A 20,271-nucleotide genomic window follows, 5' to 3' on the forward strand; every position below is an offset into this window, starting at 1 on the left:
GAGCGGAAGAGTAGATGACCAAACTATGATACATACACATAATGGGATGCTATGCAGCAGTAAAGACTAATGTAGAGTCTGCAAAACACCACATAATATGGAAGAACTTGGAGGACATTATGCTGCTTGAAATAAGTCAATCACAGAAGGACAAATATAGTATTAGTTTGTTGCTGTGGAGGGTCAAGGAAAGGTTTGTATAGAAGGAAACTTTCTTTGTTGGTTGCCAGGGGTGAGAGGGAAGGGGAGGAATATTGCAAAAAAAAAAAAAAAATGCACTGACCCATGTCACTTTAATTTTGTGTATTTCACTGTACATAAATTATATTTCAATAAAATGCCTTTAAAAATCAGAAAAAGAAAAACAAATAAAAGATATACAGATTGGAAAAAAAGTAAAACTGTCTTTTATTTACAGACCAAAATCACATACACAGAAAATCCTAAGAAAAATATTAAAAGCTACTAGAAATCTAATAACCAAATTTAGCAATGTTGTAGGATTCAAAGTCAATATGCAAAAATCAATTATATTCTTATATATAACAATAAGCTGGAAAATAAAATTTTAAATAATGTAACTTACAATAGCATTTTTCAAAAAAACAACGTGAAATACTTAAGAGAGATGTTTAATAAAATATATTCAAGTTCTATATGTGGGCTATAAACTTTGAAATTTTAAAAGATCTCACTACTAACAAAGTTCAACGAGACAGAAAATAACAAATGCTGACAAGGATGCGGAGAGATTGGGACTCTCACACACTGCTGGTGGGACTGTAAAATAGTACAACCACTGTGGAAAGCAGTATGGCGATTCCTTAAGAAGTTGGAATTAGAAATACCATTTGACACAGTCATTCTATTAGTAGGTATATTATACCCTAAAGACATGAGAGCCAGGACAAGAACAGACATATGCACACCCAAGTTCATCACAGCACTATTTACAATAGCCAAACAATGGAAACAACCTAAGTGTCCATCAACTGAAGAATGGATACCCAAACTATGGTACATACACACGATGGAATACTATGTAACCCTAAAGAATAATGAAGAAATATGCAAAACACCACATAATGTGGATGAACTTGGAGGACAAATATTGTACTAGTCTGTTACTGTAAAAAGTCAAGGAAAGGTTTGTATATGGAAGGAAATTTTCTTTGTTGGTTACCAGGGGTGGGAGGGGAAGGGAGAGAACACTGCTAAGATAGGTAGAGACAAGTATTGATTTCAATGAAAAGAGGGGCAATGTACCAAATGTGAGTGATCAACATGGTGGTATTGAGAAAGAGGAAGACACTGGGAGGTACAGTCAACAAAGATGAACCCTTTTCCACATATAGTACTGTGTTGTCAGTGAAGACAAACATGGGTACATGGGTGGATAGATGGGTGGACTATTAGGTATGTATATGTAGGGGGTAGTAGTGTACCCAAGACCATGTATAGGGCTGGCAGACAATGGTTCTTCAAGTGTATTTGTATGTTCTGTAAGAATTACCAGGTGTATAGTAGAGCTGACAAAGGACAAGGTTGTAATCATTTCTTGGGCACAGCCAGCTACCCAGAGGGACCGAGTAGTTGAACCTGTGGGCTCATGACCATAGTCGCAGGGAACGTCAAGCTCAACTGGCATAACATACTACACAAAACACTGTTCCACACCCTACTTTGGGGAGTAGTGACTGGGATCTTAAAAGCTTGCAAGCAGCCATCTAGATGCAACAATGGGTCTCTCCTAGTCCAGAGCAAAGAAGAATGGAGAAAACCAAAGATTCATGGAAACAATTAGTCCAAGCAACTGGTACATCATGGGATCCTCAGCCTATACAACTATGAGACCAGAAGAACTAGATGGTACTTGGCTACCACTGTCAACCACTCAGAGGGGGATCTATGCAGGAGATCCTGCATAGAATAGGAGAACAATGTGGAACAAAACTCAAAATCGTTTGGGAAAATAAAAAAGGGGCCAGGTTTGCTGCTCTGATAGAGCCTGATGGAACCACTGAGACTATGGCCCCTGGCTGCCCTTCAGGTCTGAAACTGAACCCACACCTGTGGCTTCCAGCCAAACAAAAGACAGGCATATGAGGTGAACATTTGGTAGATACACTCCTTGGAGAGATCAACCATGGGAGAATAGAAGGGCTGTGTATGCACAGGGACATAGCTCATGGGGCAGGAGTACAGGGAGGGAAGGACACAGGGAAGAAGTAACTAAGGGGAAGAACTGGGAGGGGAGCTGTTGCATTGTGGTAAACTATTGTCAATGTCGTGAGACAATGTGTATGTGAACTGCTGTATGGAAAGTGAATTTGCTCTGTAAACTTTCACCTAAATCACAATTTTTAAAATAATAATAATAATAATATTTTTTTAAGATCTAAATAAATGAAGAAATACCATGTTCATGGAACAGAAGACTATTGTTAAGATATCAATTCTTCTCAAATTCATATATCCATCAAAATCACAACAGTTTTTTTTTATGTGTGTGTAGATACTGACTCACTTGAAAAGACCTCATATAGTCAAAATAGTCTTAAAAAACAGAAATAAAGCTGGAGGATTTATATGACTTAGTATACATCAATAATTGAGAAACTGTGGTACTGACATAATGAAAATCATATACAGTGAAACGTGTAAGAGCTGAAATTCAACAGGACCGCCTTGTTTTCCCAGGTGGCACAAGTTTTCCGCCTTTGACAGGGTGCAATCACCATTTTTCTATCACTCTCTATTTGGTGGAAAATATTTGAGTTTCCCTATTCAAGGTCTAGCTTTTACAGGTTTCACTGTAGTTTCCCTATATAGGTTCCAGCTTTTTACAGGTTTCACTGTAGATCAATCAATAAAGAATATCAAAAGAGACTTTCACAATAGTATGGTTAACAGACCAGTCAATAGATTCAACCATGAAGACTCTTATTTCATGTGATCAAATTTTACAGATCCTTTTAATGTCAGGTACAAATTCCACCAATTCCTCCTCAAAGCCCTCCAATGAACCAGACAGGGAGAAAACAACCTCTCCCTGACTTTCTCTTGCACCATAAAGCAGCTTTCTTATGGGGCATATTATTTTCTACAGATCACAAGTTTCTGAAATACAAAACCATTATCTTACTCATTTGGTATCCCTACCGCACACAAAATAGGTATCAAATTTGCTGGATGTGCAATGGATGTAAGTCTTCTGAAATTATACCTAAAATTGTGTGTGCACACTTTTCTCAAGGGAAGGATTACAACTCTTACCAGATTCTCAAAGGAGCCTAAGAACCACACCCAAAATGTTAAAGAAACTACCCGTGCTGAAAGGTTCAGGTTTCATCAACAGGCAGATCCCATTTTTGCCAGCAGCTCTATCAACAGTCAGCATGGTTAGCTTAGAGAAATTAGTAATTTCTCTGAACTTCTGTTTCATTATCTCAAAAGGTGCTAATATTTACCTCTAAGGTTTGCTATGAGAACTGAATGTAACCACATATGGAAAGTCCTAGGATCATGAAAGTATATGTAATAGACATTCAGTGATCAAAGTTTCCTTTCTGCCGCCCTCCTTCAAGTAAATTTACACATCCATGAAATAAAATAAGTAAGTAGAGGCTTATGTCCTTAATTTTTATTTCTAACTGCAAATTGCTGCCATCCCTTACTCTTGTGTTCAGACTATTTATTTTCTTGGAAATTTATTCACTATTTATATCTTCAACAGGGTTAGCTGTCTCTCAGAAACACTAATTTTAAATCTATCGACTTTAAATTTGTCTGTCACGCAAAGTAATTTTAATGTTTCCTCTGTAGATGATAAAGAAAGATTCAGGGGAAAAAAAGTATATAACCTAATGCTCTTAAGAGAACTGACATTTTGATTCTGCCGTGCTTAAATACAGTCCTCCTCTTCTTGTGAAGCTTTTCCTGATCTCTTGTACTCCCCCATAATTAATCATTCTTTCCTCAGTACGACTTTCTGTTCCTCGAAAATGTGTATATGCACTTATACTGTATTATAATTTTGCTTAAATGTCCATCAACCCCTAATAAATGTAGCACACCTAAAGGTAAGGACCACCACTCTGTCAAGTTTGTCATACTGTGGTGGCTTGCATGCTGCTATGATCTTGGAAGCTATGCCACTGGTATTTCAAACACCAGCAGGGTCACCCATGGTGAACATGTTTCAGTGGTACTTCCAGACTAAGAAAGAATAGGAAGAATGACATGGCCAAGTCCACTTCGGGGGGGGGGGGGGCAGGGAATTGGCCATATTAGTAGCAGGAAAACAGTCACAAGCCTCAAGTTGCAATGCTGAAGAATTCCATAGGCAAGATACTGAACAATGCAGGAAGCATCGAAAGAAGATGGAAGGAATACACATAGTCACTGTACCAAAATGAAAAGGTTAATGTTCAATCATTTCAGGAGGTAGCATGTGATCAAGAACCGATGGTATGGAAGTTCCAAAGAAGCCCAAGACACACTGAAGGAATTGGCAAGAAACAAAGCTCCAGGAATTGACAGAGTATCTGCTGAGATGTTCCAATAAATGGATGCAGCACTGGAGGTGTTCACTTGTTTATGCCAAGAAATCTGGAAGACCTGGCCACCTAACTGGAAGAGATCCATATTTGTGCCCGTTCCAAAGAAAGTGATCCAACAGGATGTAGAAAATATCAAACAATACCTTACTAGCACATGCAAGTAAAATTTTGCTGAAGATAATTCAAAAATGGTTGCAGGAATGTATAGATAGGGAATTGTTAGAAATCCAAGCCAGATTCAGAAGAGTGTACAGAACAAAGGGTAATTGCTGATGTCAGAAGGATCTTGGCTGAAAGCAAACAATACCAGAAAGATGTTTACCTGTGTTTTAGTGATTATCCAAAAGCTTACAACAACTGTGTGAAACATGGTAAATTATGGATAACACTTTGAAGAATTCTAGAACACTTATTTGTGCTCATGAGGAACCTATACACAGAACAATAGGCAGTCATTCAAACAGGACAAGGGGATACTGCATGGTACAAAATCAGGAAAGGTGTGTATCAGGGTTGTATCTTTTCACCATACTTATCCAATCTGAGAAGCTGAACTATAAGAAGAACGTAGCATCAGAATTGGAGGAAAACTTATTAACAACCTGCAATATGCAGATGACACAACCTTGCTTGCTCTAAGTGAAGAAGACCTGAAGCACTTACTGATGAATATCAGACTACAACCTTCATTATGGATTACACCTGTACATTTAAAAAAATAATAATAATCCTCACAACTGAGCTAAAAAGCAACATCATGACAAATGGAGAAAAGATTGAAGTTGCCAAGGATTTCATTTTATTTGGACCCACAATCAACACCCATGGAAGCAGCAGTCAAGAAATCAAACAATATAATGTACTGGGCAAATCTGCTGCAAAACACTTCTTTACACCATTTAACAACAGAGATGTTACTGAAAATGAAGGTGTGCCTGACCAAGCTCTGGTATTTGCAATAGCCTCATATGCATGTCAAAGCTGGACAATGAATAAGGAAGACCACAGAATTAAAGAGTTTGAATTGTGGTGTTGGTGAAGAGTACTGAATGTACCATGGACTGCTAGAAGAAAGAACAAATCTGTCCCAGAGGAAATAGAGCCAGAATGCTCCTTGGAAGTGAAAATGGCCAGACTTCATCTCTAGTACTTTGGTCCTGTGGTCAGAAGAAATCAATCCTTGAAGAAGGATACCACAGTTGGTATAAAAGGTCAGTGAAAAAGGGGAAGATCTCAACAGGACGGACTGACCCAAGCCAGCAATGATGAGCTCAAGCATAGCCAACGATTGTGATGGCGGCCCAGAACCAGTATTTTGTTCTGCTATATGTAGGGTCGCTGTGGGTCAGAACAGAGTAAACAGCACCTAACAACAACAACAATGAAGGTGGGAAAATCAAATCAATTATCTTTGCATCTACCTAGCATTCCCCAATGCAACTGCATATAAGGGCTTGATAAATGAATCTTTTCTTCTGTTTTCCAAATGGTAACACAATAAGTTTATATGAGAACTATTATTTTAAATTAAGATGGAATTTCTAACTCACACTACAGGGTTCTCTGTTTCAACTTTGGTTCTTGAAAGTGTTAATATGGCAACTATGTTGCTGGGTTTAAAGTAAGTTTTAAATAGTTTTCTACTTGAAAAAAAGTTTGATAGAAATGCTTTAGGTACAGGTGGTTTGTTGTTTTGTTTTTTTTTTTTAACTTTTATTTTGAAACATATACTCACAGAACAATGCAAAAAATAGTCCCAATAGTTCTCCTATACCCTTTACTCAGTTTTCTCCTCAATGATATTGTACATAACTATAATAAAGTATCAAACCCAACAAACTGACACTGGTAACAATCCACATAGATTGTGGATTTCATCATTTATTAAGATTTCCTTATTCATTTGTATGTGTATACATAGTTTCATACAATTTTATCAACTTGCAAATTTGTGGAACTACAATCAAGATGCAAAACTATTCCATCATCACAAAGATATCTCATGCTATCACCTTACAGCCACATAACCCTCCTGTCCCTAACCCCAGGAAACCACCAATCTATTCCCCATCTCTATAATTTTGTCATTTTAAGAATGTTACGTACATGGACTCACAGGGTATACATAATCTTTTGAGATTTTATTTTATTCACTTAGCATAATTTCCTTGAGGTCATTCAAGTTGTTTTGTGTATCTAATTTGTTCCTTTTGTTGTTGAGTACTATTATTTAGCATGGATTAACCATAAATCTGTTCAAGACATGTGGGTCATTTCCAGTTTGGGGCCATAAAGCTATTATGAATGTTTGTATATAGGTTCACGTACTGAACAAATAACTGGAGTGGAACTATATGAAAAAGAATGTGGCATCAGAACTGAAGAAGATTCATTAACAACCTACAACATGCAAATGATATTCTAAATGCTGAAAACTTGAAGCATTTACTGATGAAGGTCAAAAACTACACCCTTCAATAAGGATTACATGTGAACATGAAGAAAATAAAAATCCTCACAAACGAACCAATAAACAACATCAAGATCAATGGAGAAAAATTGAAATTGTCAACAATTTCATGCTACTTAGATCATCAACGTCTATGAAAGCAGCTATCAAGAAACCAAACAACAGATTATATTGGGCAAATCTGCTGCAAAAGACCATTTTTTAAAAAGTAAAGATGTTGTTTTGATGACTAAGGCAACCTGACCCAAGACATGGTCTTTTTAACCACCTCATACCCATGCAAAAGCTGGATAATGACAAAGGATGACTGATGAAGAACTGATGCATTAGGAATTGTGGTGATGATGAAGAGTACTAATAATGTATCAACTGCCAGAAAGCAAATAAATCAGTCTTAGAAGAAATACAATCAGAATACTTCTTAAAAGCAAGGATGGAAAAACTTTGGCTAATTTATTTTGACATGTAAATTTTTTTTTTTTTTTTTTTCACTCAAGACCAATTACTAGAAAAGAACATCATGTTTAGTAGAGTAGAAAAAAACTCACTGCTGTTGAGTCGAATTCAACTCATTGCAACCCCTCCTTCTGAGGCATATCTCTACAGAAGTAGACTATCCAATCTTCCTTCCAAGGACTGGCTAGTGGGTTTGAACCACAAGCCTTCTGGTTAGCAGTCAAATACCTTAGACACTATGCCACCAGAGCAGAAAGTCAAGGATCATGAAGATGGAACAGGGCTTGCAATGTTTCATTCTGTTACGCATAAGGTTACACGAGTTAGAGCCAACTCGACAGCAACCTGGGGTTGCCATGAGTCAGGGGCTGACTCTATGGCAGCTAACAGCAACATCTAATGAGTTAAACATCTTTTCATTTGCTTGCTAGCCATCTGTATATCTTCTTTGGTGAAATGTCTATTCATGTTTTTTGCCCATTTTCTAACTGGTCTACTTAGTTTTTGTTGTTTGTTTGTTTGTTTACTTGTGAGTGGACAGTTCTTGGTATTTCTAGATATCATCCTTTGTCACATTATGTGGTTTCCAAGAATTTCCTTCCAATTTCTAGCTTGTCTTTTCATCCTGTTAGCAGGGTCTTTAAGTAACACATTTTAAAAAAAAATTTATTAAATCTAGTTTATCAATATTTCCATTTACAGATCATGCTTTTAGTGTCACATCTAAGAACTCTGCCTAGCACTACTGTGTCTTGAAATAGAAACCCTAAAATAAAATGTGCATCTTACATAAGAAAATAATGCAATTAAAGTAAGCATATTTTAAGCAAATCAAAATATGTCTCCTCACATAAAGAACATTTAAAACAAATCCCTATTTGATAAATTATTCTTTAAAAGCAATACTCATTTTCTAAGATTGAAGCAAAAATAGCTGTCTAGTAAAAGTTTAAATAGGTTCTTTGTTATGTGTACTTTTAACAGATCCTGAACTAAGAGAAGAGTTCCTGGGTGATGCAAACCAGTTTATGAGAGCTTGGATGCTGACCAAAAGGCTGGAGATGCCAGTCTACCCAGAGGTGTCTTGGAAGAAATGCCTGCTGATCTACTTCCAAAGTAGATCCAAAAAAATCTGCCACTGAAAACGCTGTGGACCACTGTTCTAGTCTGACATCCACGGGGTCATCATAGGTCAGAATCAACCTGACAGCAACTTGTTTTGTTTTGTATTGCTTGTTATTTTTGTTTTTTAAACTTGTCAACAAAACAAGCTCAGAAAAGCAGAAAAAGCATAGAAAGACCAATAGTCAGTTTTTTTTGTTATTTGAAATTGACATAATATATAAACAATAAAATATTTCTACTTATAAACTTTTCACAATTTTTCTAGAATAAACGTCATAAAAAAGTATACATTTCTGCAGTAACAGCAATAATTTTTTTCTCCCAGCAGTTTCTCTGAGGACCAGAATCTATTGATGAAACAACACTAATAAAAATTTCTGATTTACTCAAATAAGACTACCTTACACTAGGGAAAAGAGTTTAAAAAGATTATTTTATCATTTAAACATCTTATTTCTTAGAAATATATTTAATTCCTTACCCTCTCATGTATCTGTTCATAACAATAATTTATGTTCCTCACCAAAATTTGGAAAATGTTTTTTCTTATTATTTGTACTTCTCTGTACCTGAAAAGGAGAAGTGCCGAGGGCATCTGACTGCTAACCAGAAAGCTGGCAGTCCAAATCCACCCACCACTCTACAGAAGGAAGACTGGGCAATCTACTTCTGTAAAGATTTACAACTCAGTACCCCAAAGAGGGTTGCTATGGATCAGAATTGATCCGATGGCAGTGAGTTTGGTTTTATTTTTTTTGGTACCTGAAATACCATCAATCAATATAACTATACTATGTTTACCTTACCAGACTGTTTTCATAAGCATATACTATGTTTTCTTTTCCGAGGAAAACATTTCAAGAAGTCATTTCATTTGCTTACTTGCCATCTGTGCATCTCCTTCGGTGAAATGTCTATTCATATTTTTGCCCATTTTCTAACTGGGCTACTTAGGTTTGTTGTTTTTTTTTTTTTTTTACTGTTGAGTAGAGTTCTTGATATATTCTAGATATAATTCTTTGTCAGATGTATGGTTTGCAAGTAGCTATTTCAAATTTTATTTCCTAAGAATCAACAAAAAATGACATTAAGATAGGCCCTTGGAAGTGATCTAGTGTTCTAATTTCTAACAAATAATTAAGAAATGCCAAATTCTTCATCCCAAATTGAACCAAGTCCTGGTAGCAGAGTTTGACCCCATTAGCCAATCCACTGGCAAAAAGACATGGGAGTCTCCGACTCATAGCGACCCCTCTTTGGGTTTCCAAGGCTGTATCACTACAAAAGTAAATTGCCCAATCTTCCTTCCAAGGAGTGGCTAGTGGGCTTGAACTGCCAGTCTTCTGGTTAGCAGTCAAATGCCTTAGGCACTATACCACCAGAGCTCCCCATAAAGATTTACAGCTTTGGAAATCTTTTGGGGCAGCGCTATTCTGTCCTATAGTATTGCTGAGTCAAAATTGACAGAACAGCATGACAGTTTGGTTTTTGTTAAACTGAACCAAGCCTATCAAAACAAAAGAATGTTTGTTTTTTTCCCTTCTTTTCAACCTTCTGTGTGTCCCCAGAATGTTTAATATTTTGCATGCTTGTTCACAGTATAGGTTTAACATAAATAAAACTTTGCACTGAAGTACCTAGGACCAAATAACCCTAGGATTGAAATTCATCTAGATAAATAATGCAATCAAACCTGATAAAAAGTAATCAAAAAGCAGTAACAATATAGAAATCACTATACTGGATTAACTGAAAGGTTGCCAGTTTGAACCACCAGCTGTTATGCAGGTAAAAGATGTGGCAGTTGGCTTAGATAAAGATACAGCCTTTGAAACCACCTACAGCAGTTCTATTCTGTTTTACAGGGTCACTGAGTTGGAATCAATCTGACAGCTTTTTCCACTGATTACCAGAATTTTGCACATTAGATATCAAACCAAAACAAAAAAACAAAGTCACAGCCATTGAGTAGATCCTGACTCACAGCGACCCCCACTGGGTTTCCAAGGTAGTAAATCTTTATGGAAGTAGATTGCCCCATATTCTTTCTGCAGGGAGGCTGATGGGTTTGAACCACCAACCTTCTGATTAGCAGTCAAATGCCTTAGGCACCTATCATTCTATTACTAATCAAGGCATCTAATTTTACAACTGTATGTGGAAGTTTCACAAAATACAATGTTTACTAACTTAAGTAAGCTATATATACTTATACTACATACATTAAGGCTGGCGGTTCAAACCCACCAGCCACTCCTCGGAAGGAAGGTTGGGCATTCCTACTTCCGTAGTGATACTGCCTCGGAAACCCAAGGAGGGGTCGCTATGAGTCGGGGCCGACTCGATGGCAAATAACAACAACAACTACATACATTGGTACTACTTTACAAAAAATAAAATAGATTATACTAATACACCAATAAACACTTATCTACAACTAGTAGTAGAATTTATTTAAACATTTTTATTCAGAAATATATACATTTAGAAAGTGAGGTCATCCATCACAAAAGACTAATGTAGAAAGTTTGTTTCATTCTGAAGTATTTTGTTTCTATAAATTAAATTGTTTATAAAAATTAAATTTCATTATTACCAAAAAGCTTCATGAAATTACAGAAATTGTAACACACAAATATTTTACTCCTTAATGTTAAGAACTCATTTAAAAGTTAATTTACTACTTTAGATTCTGTAACACAACACATCAGATGAATAATGCCTTGATGCTCCTTCAACTAAAGACTGTAAATCACCTGATGCTCACCCCACCAAAATGTTTGTTCCTTTTTTTTCCTGACACACCATTTTGTACAATATGTAATTCCTGCATTGTTTCTGCAACATAGTAGCTGCTGTACATAAATATTCCTAAACTTTGTTAAACAATGAGCAGTTTGATGTAAAATAAATTTGCTTTTAGATTTTTCTTCCATTTCTAAATGTGTGGGTTAACAACTCTTAATAAAATGCTTACTACTCAGAATCTTCCACTACTAGGGTGTCCTTGAGTCAATAACCAATTACTCTATTTCCACTGGGTTAAAACTATTAATGACATTGTATATATCAGAGGGCCAATATATTATAGAATGGCCAATAAGAAATATTAACTCTAACTCTTCCTTTGAAGAGTATTCTTTGAATATCCTAGTAACACCAGTGCAGCTATGAAACACCCACCCACTTCCATCAAGTCAATTCCAACTCACAGCAGCCCTACAAGACATAGTAGAACTGCCCCACAGTGTTTTCCAAGGCTGTAAAATCTTTACAGAAGTAGACGCCCTCATCTTTTTCCCTCTGACCAGCTGGTGGGTTTGAACTGCCAAACTTTAAGTTAGCAGTGGAGTATTTTAACCACTAAGCCCCCAGAGCTCTATTAATGAAACACCACACATCACAAAAACTAGGAACTAGGCTAACCTGCAGGGTAGTCCTCCAGGAAAAAAAGGAAATAAAGCTTAGGGAACCTTACAGTGTGGCTCAGAACCACCCGTTTCACAATCCAAAGTGTTGCTTATAAAAATTGGATTCTTGGACCCCATCAAGACATGCACAAGGGGCTGAGGCCAGGAATCTGTATTTTAAGATTCTCCAGGTGACTCTATTGCACATTATATCTGAGAACCACACATACCTAACTCATTACAATAACCTGCTTACAAGGGTCAGCCAGGGAGCTGCAGATTGCAGAATTTTCCAGATTACTTTAAAATACACAATCAAGATTTATATAGTAAAAGAAGTGCAATTATTTTATTCTTATTGCATAAAGGGATTCTTCTACTTCTACCATGACAGATGCCTATGGAACCATAACTAATGAAAACTATGTTCTGAATATTAAAATAAACTCAAATACTCTCATCTGTCAGTTTGTCCTACTGTGGTGGCTTATATGTTGCTGCAAGGCTGGAGGCTATGCCACTTGGTCATTCATGGGAGACAGGTTTCAGCAGAGCTTCCAGACTAAGACAGACTCAGAAGAAGAAAGGAACCATCTGCTTCCCAAAGAAATGGCCAGTGACTGTCAACCACTAGGAGGGGAAACTATGTAGGAGATCCTGGATAGAGTGGGAGAACATGTGGAACAAAACTCAAAATCATTTGGGAAAAAAAAAAAAAGGAGGGGGGCAGGTTTGCTGGTCTGATAGAGCCTGTGGAACTACTGAGCCTATGGCCCCTAGCTGCCCTTGAGGTCTGGAATCGAACCCACACCTGTGAGTTAAAAAGACAGGCATATTATGAGTTAAACATTTACCTGAGGTAGATATGCTCCTTGAAGAGAACAATCATGGGAGAAAGAAGGGCTGTTTATGCACAGGGAGACAGTTCAGGGGGCAGAAGTGCATGGAACAATGGACACAGGGAACTATGGGGAGGAAGTAGGAGGGGAGCTGTTGCATTGGGATAGATTATAGTCAATGTCACGAGACAAAGTGTATGTGCACTGCTGTATGGAAAGTGAATTTGCTCTGTAAACTTTCACCCAAATCCCAATTTTTTAAAAAAAGACTACAAAAGAAATGGCCAGTGAAAACCTTATGAAAAGCAGTAAAACACTGATATAATGAACTGGGCAGTGTTTTATTCTCTGGTACATAGGGTCACTACTGAGTTGGAGCTGACTCAACAGCACATAACGACAACTATCTTTTTAAAAAAATTTTTTTTTTCTCTTCTTCCATACAAAATGCTTGTTACATAATAAAAGTTAGTACAGTTAGGGTAGGGGAAAAGTCAAATTAGCCCAATATTTTTTTTATATATAGTTAAATGACAAAACCAAAAATCTAAGTACTACCTTCAGTTTGTATTAAATTCAAAGGCATTTTCCTTGATTCTGCAGAGTGTTAGCCTTAAGCTACCAATGGCTAAAATATACTTTGTATAACTACCTTAAAAACCTCACTTAGATGGCCATCTAGATGTAACAATGGGTCTCTCCTAGTCCAGAGCAAAGAAGAATGGAGAAAACCAAAGATTCATGGAAACAATTAGTCCAAGCAACTGGTACATCATGGGATCCTCAGCCTATACAACTATGAGACCAGAAGAACTAGATGGTACTCGGCTACCACTGTCAACCACTCGGAGGGGGATCTATGTAGGAGATCCTGGATAGAGTAGGAAAACAGTGTGGAACAAAACTCAAAATCATTTGGGAAAATAAAAAAGGGACCAGGTTTGCTCTGACAGAGCCTGATGGAACCACTGAGACTATGGCCCCTGGCTGCCCTTCAGGTCTGGAATTGAACCCACACCTATGGCTTCCAGGCAAACAAAAGACAGGCATATGGGGTGAACATTTACGCTAGGCAGATATACTCCTTAGCGAGAACAATCAAGGGAGAATAGAAGTGCTTAAGGTATTTGACTGCTAACCAGAAGGCTGGTGGTTCAAACCCACCAGCCACTCCTTGGAAGGAAGGTTGAACAATCTACTTCCATAGTGATACTGCCTCAGAAACCCAAGGAGGGGTCGCTATGAGTCGGGTCCAACTAGACGGCAATAACAACAGCATACACAGGGAGACAGCTCAGGGGGTAGGAGTGCACAGAAGGAACTCAGGGGATAGAAGTGCATAGAGGGAAGGACATAGGGAAGAGGTAACTATGGTGAGGAAGTGGGAGGGAAGCTGTTGCACTGTAGTAAATTGTAGTCAATGTCATGAGACAAAGTGTATGTGAATTGCTGTATGGAAAGTGAATTTGAGCTGTGAACTTTCACCCAAATCACAATTAAAAAAAAAAAAAAAACCTCACCTAAAACAAACAGTCTCTAAAATCAGAAGGTCCTAAATTTGAAATGAACAGTAACACTACCTATAAGACCTTGGGCAAATTACTTAACCTCTCTAAGCCTCTATTTCCTTACTGGGAGGACTAAATGAGATAATATACATAAAACGTTCAGCACCAGTGTTTGGTACATGTTATCCCAAAAAAAAAAAAAAAAAACCAAACCCACCCATTGAGTCAGATCCGACTCACAGTGACCCCTCCTTGGGTTTCCAAGGCACAATCACTACGGAAGGAGATTGTCCAACCTTCCTTCCCAGGAGCGCCTGGTGGGTTTGAACCGCCAGCCTTCTGGTTAGCAGTCAAATGCCTTAGGTACTACTCCACCAGAGCACCCATGTTATCCCCAGTAAACATTAACCCACAGAAACATACATACCAAAACTTCTCTGAAAAGACACAAAAAAACTATCAGTGACGGTTGCTTCTGTGAAAACAATTTGACATCAGGATTGTGGAAAGACATTTATAAATCACTATGGATTTTTGTACTTTCTGCATTTTTAATCACTTTTTAAATTATTTGTGCTATGAGATTTCTTAGTATTTATCATAATGTATTACAAAAGTTAAATTACCACTACTGAATTCAAAAGGGAGTAAGTCATACACTAATAATAGTCACAAAGAAATCACAACTTGTCTAATGTCGTGAATCTGTTAGTTGTTCTTTCTTATTTCAGAACAGTCCTAATGGTTTTCACTAAGACACCTTACTTAACCAATAGTTTTCCCCAGGAACGCTTTTGTCTCTCAAGGGACTTTGGCAATAGAGACATTTGTGTTTGTCACAACTGGGGTGGGAGTGTACTATTGGCATCTAGTGGGTAGAGGCCAAGAATGCTGCTAAACATCCTATAACGAGCAGTCCAACCCCCCCAAAAAAAAAATATCTGGCCTAAAATGTCAGAAATACCAAGGTTGAGAAACCCTGTAAACCAAAGAACTACACAACTCTGAAAGTATCCAGGTTCCTCAGTAGTTACAAAAACAAAACAAAATACACACACATCAAATTCTCCACACACAAGTAACAAAGTAAAATCTAGGACTGGGAGACTAGGGGCTCAATAAATACAGTCATTGTTGGCCATTGCTGAAATTCTAGCTGCTAGAATAGCTTAAAGGTTTGCCTGTCTACTCAATTTCAATACATTTCAAGGTTTTTAAAGCATTTATTATTAAATGTTCTAAAAGTTCAGGCCCTCAATGAGATGGACTGACACAATGGCTGCAACAACAGGCTCAGGTACAGCAAAGATTGTGGGGCTGGCACAGGACGGGGCAGTGTTTCATTCTGCTGTATGTGAGGTTGCTGTGAGTTGGCGAGGACTCGAGGGCACCTAACAACAACAAAAGTTCTTTCTAAATGATTTCGAAAGATTATACTTTTTCTCTCCTGTTTTCAAACGGCAATTAAAGATGCACAAAGCTCAAACAATACACTACTAAAACAGAATAGACCCTTTATTTTATTTTTAAATTACCAAGCCTTTTCCATAAATCTACTTTTACATTTCACTTAATGAAACTGCCTTGGCCTACTATTTTTAGATATTTTGAACATGTTAAAGTCCTTCAAAATTTTAAGAAAATTCAAGAATAGTTCCATTATTTCTGATCAAGAAGGCAAGTTAATGTCAGTAACTTTATAAAGAATCTTGAACAATTACAAGCCCAATCACTCCCTCCTCTAAGCTTCCTACCAGAAAGTAACCATTGATACAGAGCTTTGGGAAGTGTTTGTTTTGTTTTGTTTTGTTAATTGTGATTTGTGTGAAGATGGGAAGTGTTTTAACAATATTTGAGATCAGGCTTATCAAAAACTAGAACAAAACTAAACCAAATGACCATCAAAATCTAAAGATGTTTCACAAATAGGTAGGAGGTAGTTTTTAAATACTGCTACTGCTAGCACTGTTGGTGGTCAAACTTTAAATCACACTTAGTACTTCTTTTAAATCTTTTAAAATGTATATTTCTCCAATTATGTAAGAGTTGAGTACTATCTTAATACTTCTTAGTACTTTAATACTGCTTAATCACTACATAATAAAAGCCTACTCTGATTAAAGAATTCTTAAGGAAACAAAACTTTAATTCCTTCCTCCAAAACAAGGAAATAAACAAAAAAACAAAGAAAAACGTTATTTGTAAATTAAAAAAAAAAAAAATGGAATAAAGGTGCTTCTCCTTCGTTGTTTTTCCAAGATATTCTTCCGGATGGATATGTGTATCACTAGAACTTCTGCACCCGTCACTCCCTTTGAGCATCTAGAACTTTTAATACTTGTCCAAACCTGCTTGCTCATGGTCTAATAATAAACCTAATTATACAATCTGCAACAGCCCCTGACAACCTTTCCCTTACGAAGCCGGAAAAGTGATTTAACTAACACCTCAAATTCTTAGTAAATCTATTTCAAAAATAGATTTCTTCATTCCAGCCTTTGGCTTCTCCCGAAGGCCAGGAGCTGCTAGCTATAGAGTGAGGAGGGGGAAGATCAGCCTGGACTGAGAATGACACACGCTGGGCGTTGGACAGGAGAGATAACTGCTGGTTCATTTCTCTTTAAATCTGGCAGCACGTGGGGCTGCATTGTGAAGCCACCAACCCACCTCCCCCCTTACAATTCGCACACGTACGTCTCCAGTGCGCATGCTCTGCTCACACAGTCCTAGCAGAGCAGGAGCCAACCCCCTAAAAAGTCAACCTGGAAGCCGCATACGGCCCGAGGCCGGGACAATGGGGGAGGGGGGAAGCAAGCACTTCTGGGGAGGCTGATCCAGCCGCCGCCCGACCCACAGCTGTGGGCCACAGCCCCAGGAGTCTGCAGGCCTGTGCGAAAGCCAGAATTGCTCCGCGCACAAAGCCCCGGGCCGGTCAGCTAGAGGCTCTCCACTCTGCCTGCTCCTACTCTCCCCCAGGGCGGGCGGTGCAGCCAGAACCCGTGCCAGGCGGAGGCAGGCGAGGCGGCGTCCGTGCGCACCCCCACCAGGTTCTCGGACACCCGCGCGCCAGCGACGAGGCCGCGGAGGCCAGCGCTTTTGTTGTTGGCCACAACTCCGCGGACCCGGCGCTGCCGGGGGAGAAGTTTTGCGCGCCTCACTTATCCCGCCAGAGGCCAGTTCCTTTCGCCCACTCTCGCCCCCAGCTGACCGCCCGCCGCTCAGACACCCTGCACTTCCAAGCCGGGGATCCGCAGGCGTGCCGAGCCCAGAAGCCCTTTCCAGCCCCCAGGGTCCGGCGGCCTCTGCCGCACCTGAACCCGGGATTCGCCCCTACACGGAGAGTCGATCCCGTCTGGGAACCCACCGCCCCTCCCCCGCAACGTCCACCGGTGGGGGAGGGGGTAACCTCCTCTCCTTCCCCCAGAGGGCCAGGCCCGGTCCCAGGGCCGAGACTCGGACGCGTCCCCGCCCCCAACACCCTCAGAGCCGGGGAAGAAGTATTGGGCCCGGCCGGGACCAGCGACTTAGCACCCTCGCAGGCCTGGACATGGCCTCGCTGACGGCTCCCACTCCCCAATGGGCCAATCTGGCCCCCGTTCCGGGAAATCTGAGAGGATGTACCGGCCAGCGGCTCACTGAGATCGCGGCCAGGCCCGGTGCCCCGCCACCCGCCCTCTCACCTGCCAGCTGTCTTCGCAGTAGCAGCGCCGACTGCAGTTCCGTCATCCTCCCCGCCAAGAGCCCGGGCTGGCGCCGGGGCTTTCGAAGGGCTGGGAGCAGGCTCTTGGGGGTTGGCTGGAGCTGGGTGTGTTGAGGAAACTGGGCCCCCAAGACTGGAGCGCCGAAGCCGAAGGAGGCCGGGCTGGGGCGGCGGTAGCGGCTCCTCGCTCCTGGTTCGAGTCTGCTCGGTTCAGGTCTTCTCACAGCGCCTCACGCCCGGAAGGGGAGGGTACCCGGGCCGCCGCGGCGCGCACTGGGACGTCGCTCGCCCGCTTCCCTCCTTCAACCCGCCCGGCCGCCCCACCGGTGCCTTCCCCAGCCACTGCCTCACAGCGCGTAGGGCCGCTCCGCGCAAGCGCGCTCGGCCTGCTTGCTTCAGAAGCAGCCCGCCCTCTAGCCCGACCCCTCTGCATCCCTGTCCCGCCCCCGGAGGCGGAACCCCGCCCCCTACGCGCAGTTAACCGAGTCGCCGCCATCTTTGGAAGGTCGACGCCCGGCTTATAGCAAAGGCCGCTGCTTGTAGACGCCCCGCAGACGCCATGACAAAGAGGTCGCAGAGGGTCAAGACACCGCCTCCGGGCTGAAGCAAGTGGTGTGAATGAAGGGGCCGAAATAAGTGGTAGATGCCCAGTTATTGAAGAGCACCCACTGCACACATGGTGTGCGAGTTAGTCATTGTTAGAAAGCTGGACTCAATACTGGTGTGCCCCATTTTAAGCAATCCCCAATATAGACAAAATATATAGTGATAATTCACTTTACAGCAAGAATGCACAAAAATGATTCTTAAAATAAGCCAAATATTCTCCATCTCTTAGTAGGAAACATTTGAACAAATCATTACTAATAATTTCCATGAGTAAAGTGAGTTAAGATTAGCAAATCTGATATATATACAATTTAAAACATCATTCAGGAGCTCTGGTAGCATAGTGCCTAAGGCATTTGATTGCTAACCAGAAGGCTGGCGGTTCAAACCCACCTGCCACTCCTTTTCTACTTCGGTAGTGATACTGCCTCGGAAACCCAAGGAAGGGTGGCTATGAGTTGGATCCAACTCAATGACAGTGAGTTTGGTTTGGTTTGGGGCAGGAAAGCTATCTAGGATTTACAAAAATTACCTTCACTCAGGTCTAAGTCCAGTCTTCTCTATTCCCACAGCCTTGTGCTTTTGTATTACTCAGAGTCTCTATAAAAAGATGGAGCAGAGGAAAGAATGATATATAATGGCATTCAAATTTATCTATTCCCTCAACAAATATTATTAAACACTTTTTAACTATATCTGGACTGTAGAAAACACAGCGAAGTACAATTTTGTTCCTGACCCCAAAGGGCTTACAGTCTTGGTGAGTTCCAGGTAAGGTAAACAGAAAAGCAGTTTCCAACAGCTTCTTTTCTTTTTTTAATTATAAAAATTACTGGGAAAGAAAAATGTCCCCACTCTCGCCCCTAGAATAAGAATTAAAAGGAACCAATAAACATCAAGAATGAATCCCAACCCCTTTAGTATATCACCACCCAGGGCTAACAGGTTTTGTGAGGCCTAAAGTTTACCCAATGTGAGGGATCCTCTTTAAGGAAAAGAATAAAAAGGTTTGAAAGGAATATTTCATATTTATTTAGAATGAGAAAAGAAATCACAACAACTACCATAACTAAAGCCTTGGAAAATCACCCCATTCACTGAGATCTCTTCATAAAAGTTATCAAAAATGGTGCCTGTCGAGTAGCGACTGGGATCTTAAGAGCTTGCTAGCAGCCATCTAGATGCAACGATGGGTCTCTCTTCATCCAGAGCAAAGAAGAATGAAGAAAACCAAAATTCATGGAAACAATTAGTCCTACCAACCGGTACACCATGCGATCCTCAGCCTACACGACTATGAGACCAGTACTAGATGGTGCCTGGTTACCACTGTCAACCAATTGGAGGGGATCTCTGTAGTAAATCCTGGATAGAGAGGGAGAACAATGTGGAACAAAACTCAAAATCATTTGGAAAAAAAAAGGGGGGAGGGGACCAGGTTTGCTGGCCTGATAGAACCTGGTGGAACCACTTGAGACTATGGCCCCTAGCTACCCCTCAGGTCTGGAATTGAACCCACACCTGTGGCTTCCAGCCAAACAAAAGACAGGCATATGAGTTGAACATTTACCTGAGATAGATATACTCCTTGG

The 20,271-nt window shown here is 40.0% G+C and overlaps 1 protein-coding gene across 1 annotated transcript in view; it reads right to left on the reverse strand.

The window, feature by feature from the left end:
* The window catches only part of UBE2G1 (ubiquitin conjugating enzyme E2 G1), a 124,317-nt gene extending 106,221 nt beyond the window's left edge, over positions 1-18,096 (reverse strand). The window contains exon 1 of the mRNA XM_007937494.2: positions 18,051-18,096. Within this exon, the coding sequence (XP_007935685.1) occupies positions 18,051-18,096 (46 nt within the window). The remainder of the gene's footprint in view (positions 1-18,050) is intronic.
* Positions 18,097-20,271: the final 2,175 nt, after the last annotated feature.

This window comes from Orycteropus afer, unplaced genomic scaffold, assembly GCF_000298275.1.
Source record: "Orycteropus afer afer isolate SDZICR_OR568_19922 unplaced genomic scaffold, OryAfe1.0 scaffold00042, whole genome shotgun sequence".
Lineage (NCBI taxonomy): Eukaryota > Metazoa > Chordata > Mammalia > Tubulidentata > Orycteropodidae > Orycteropus > Orycteropus afer.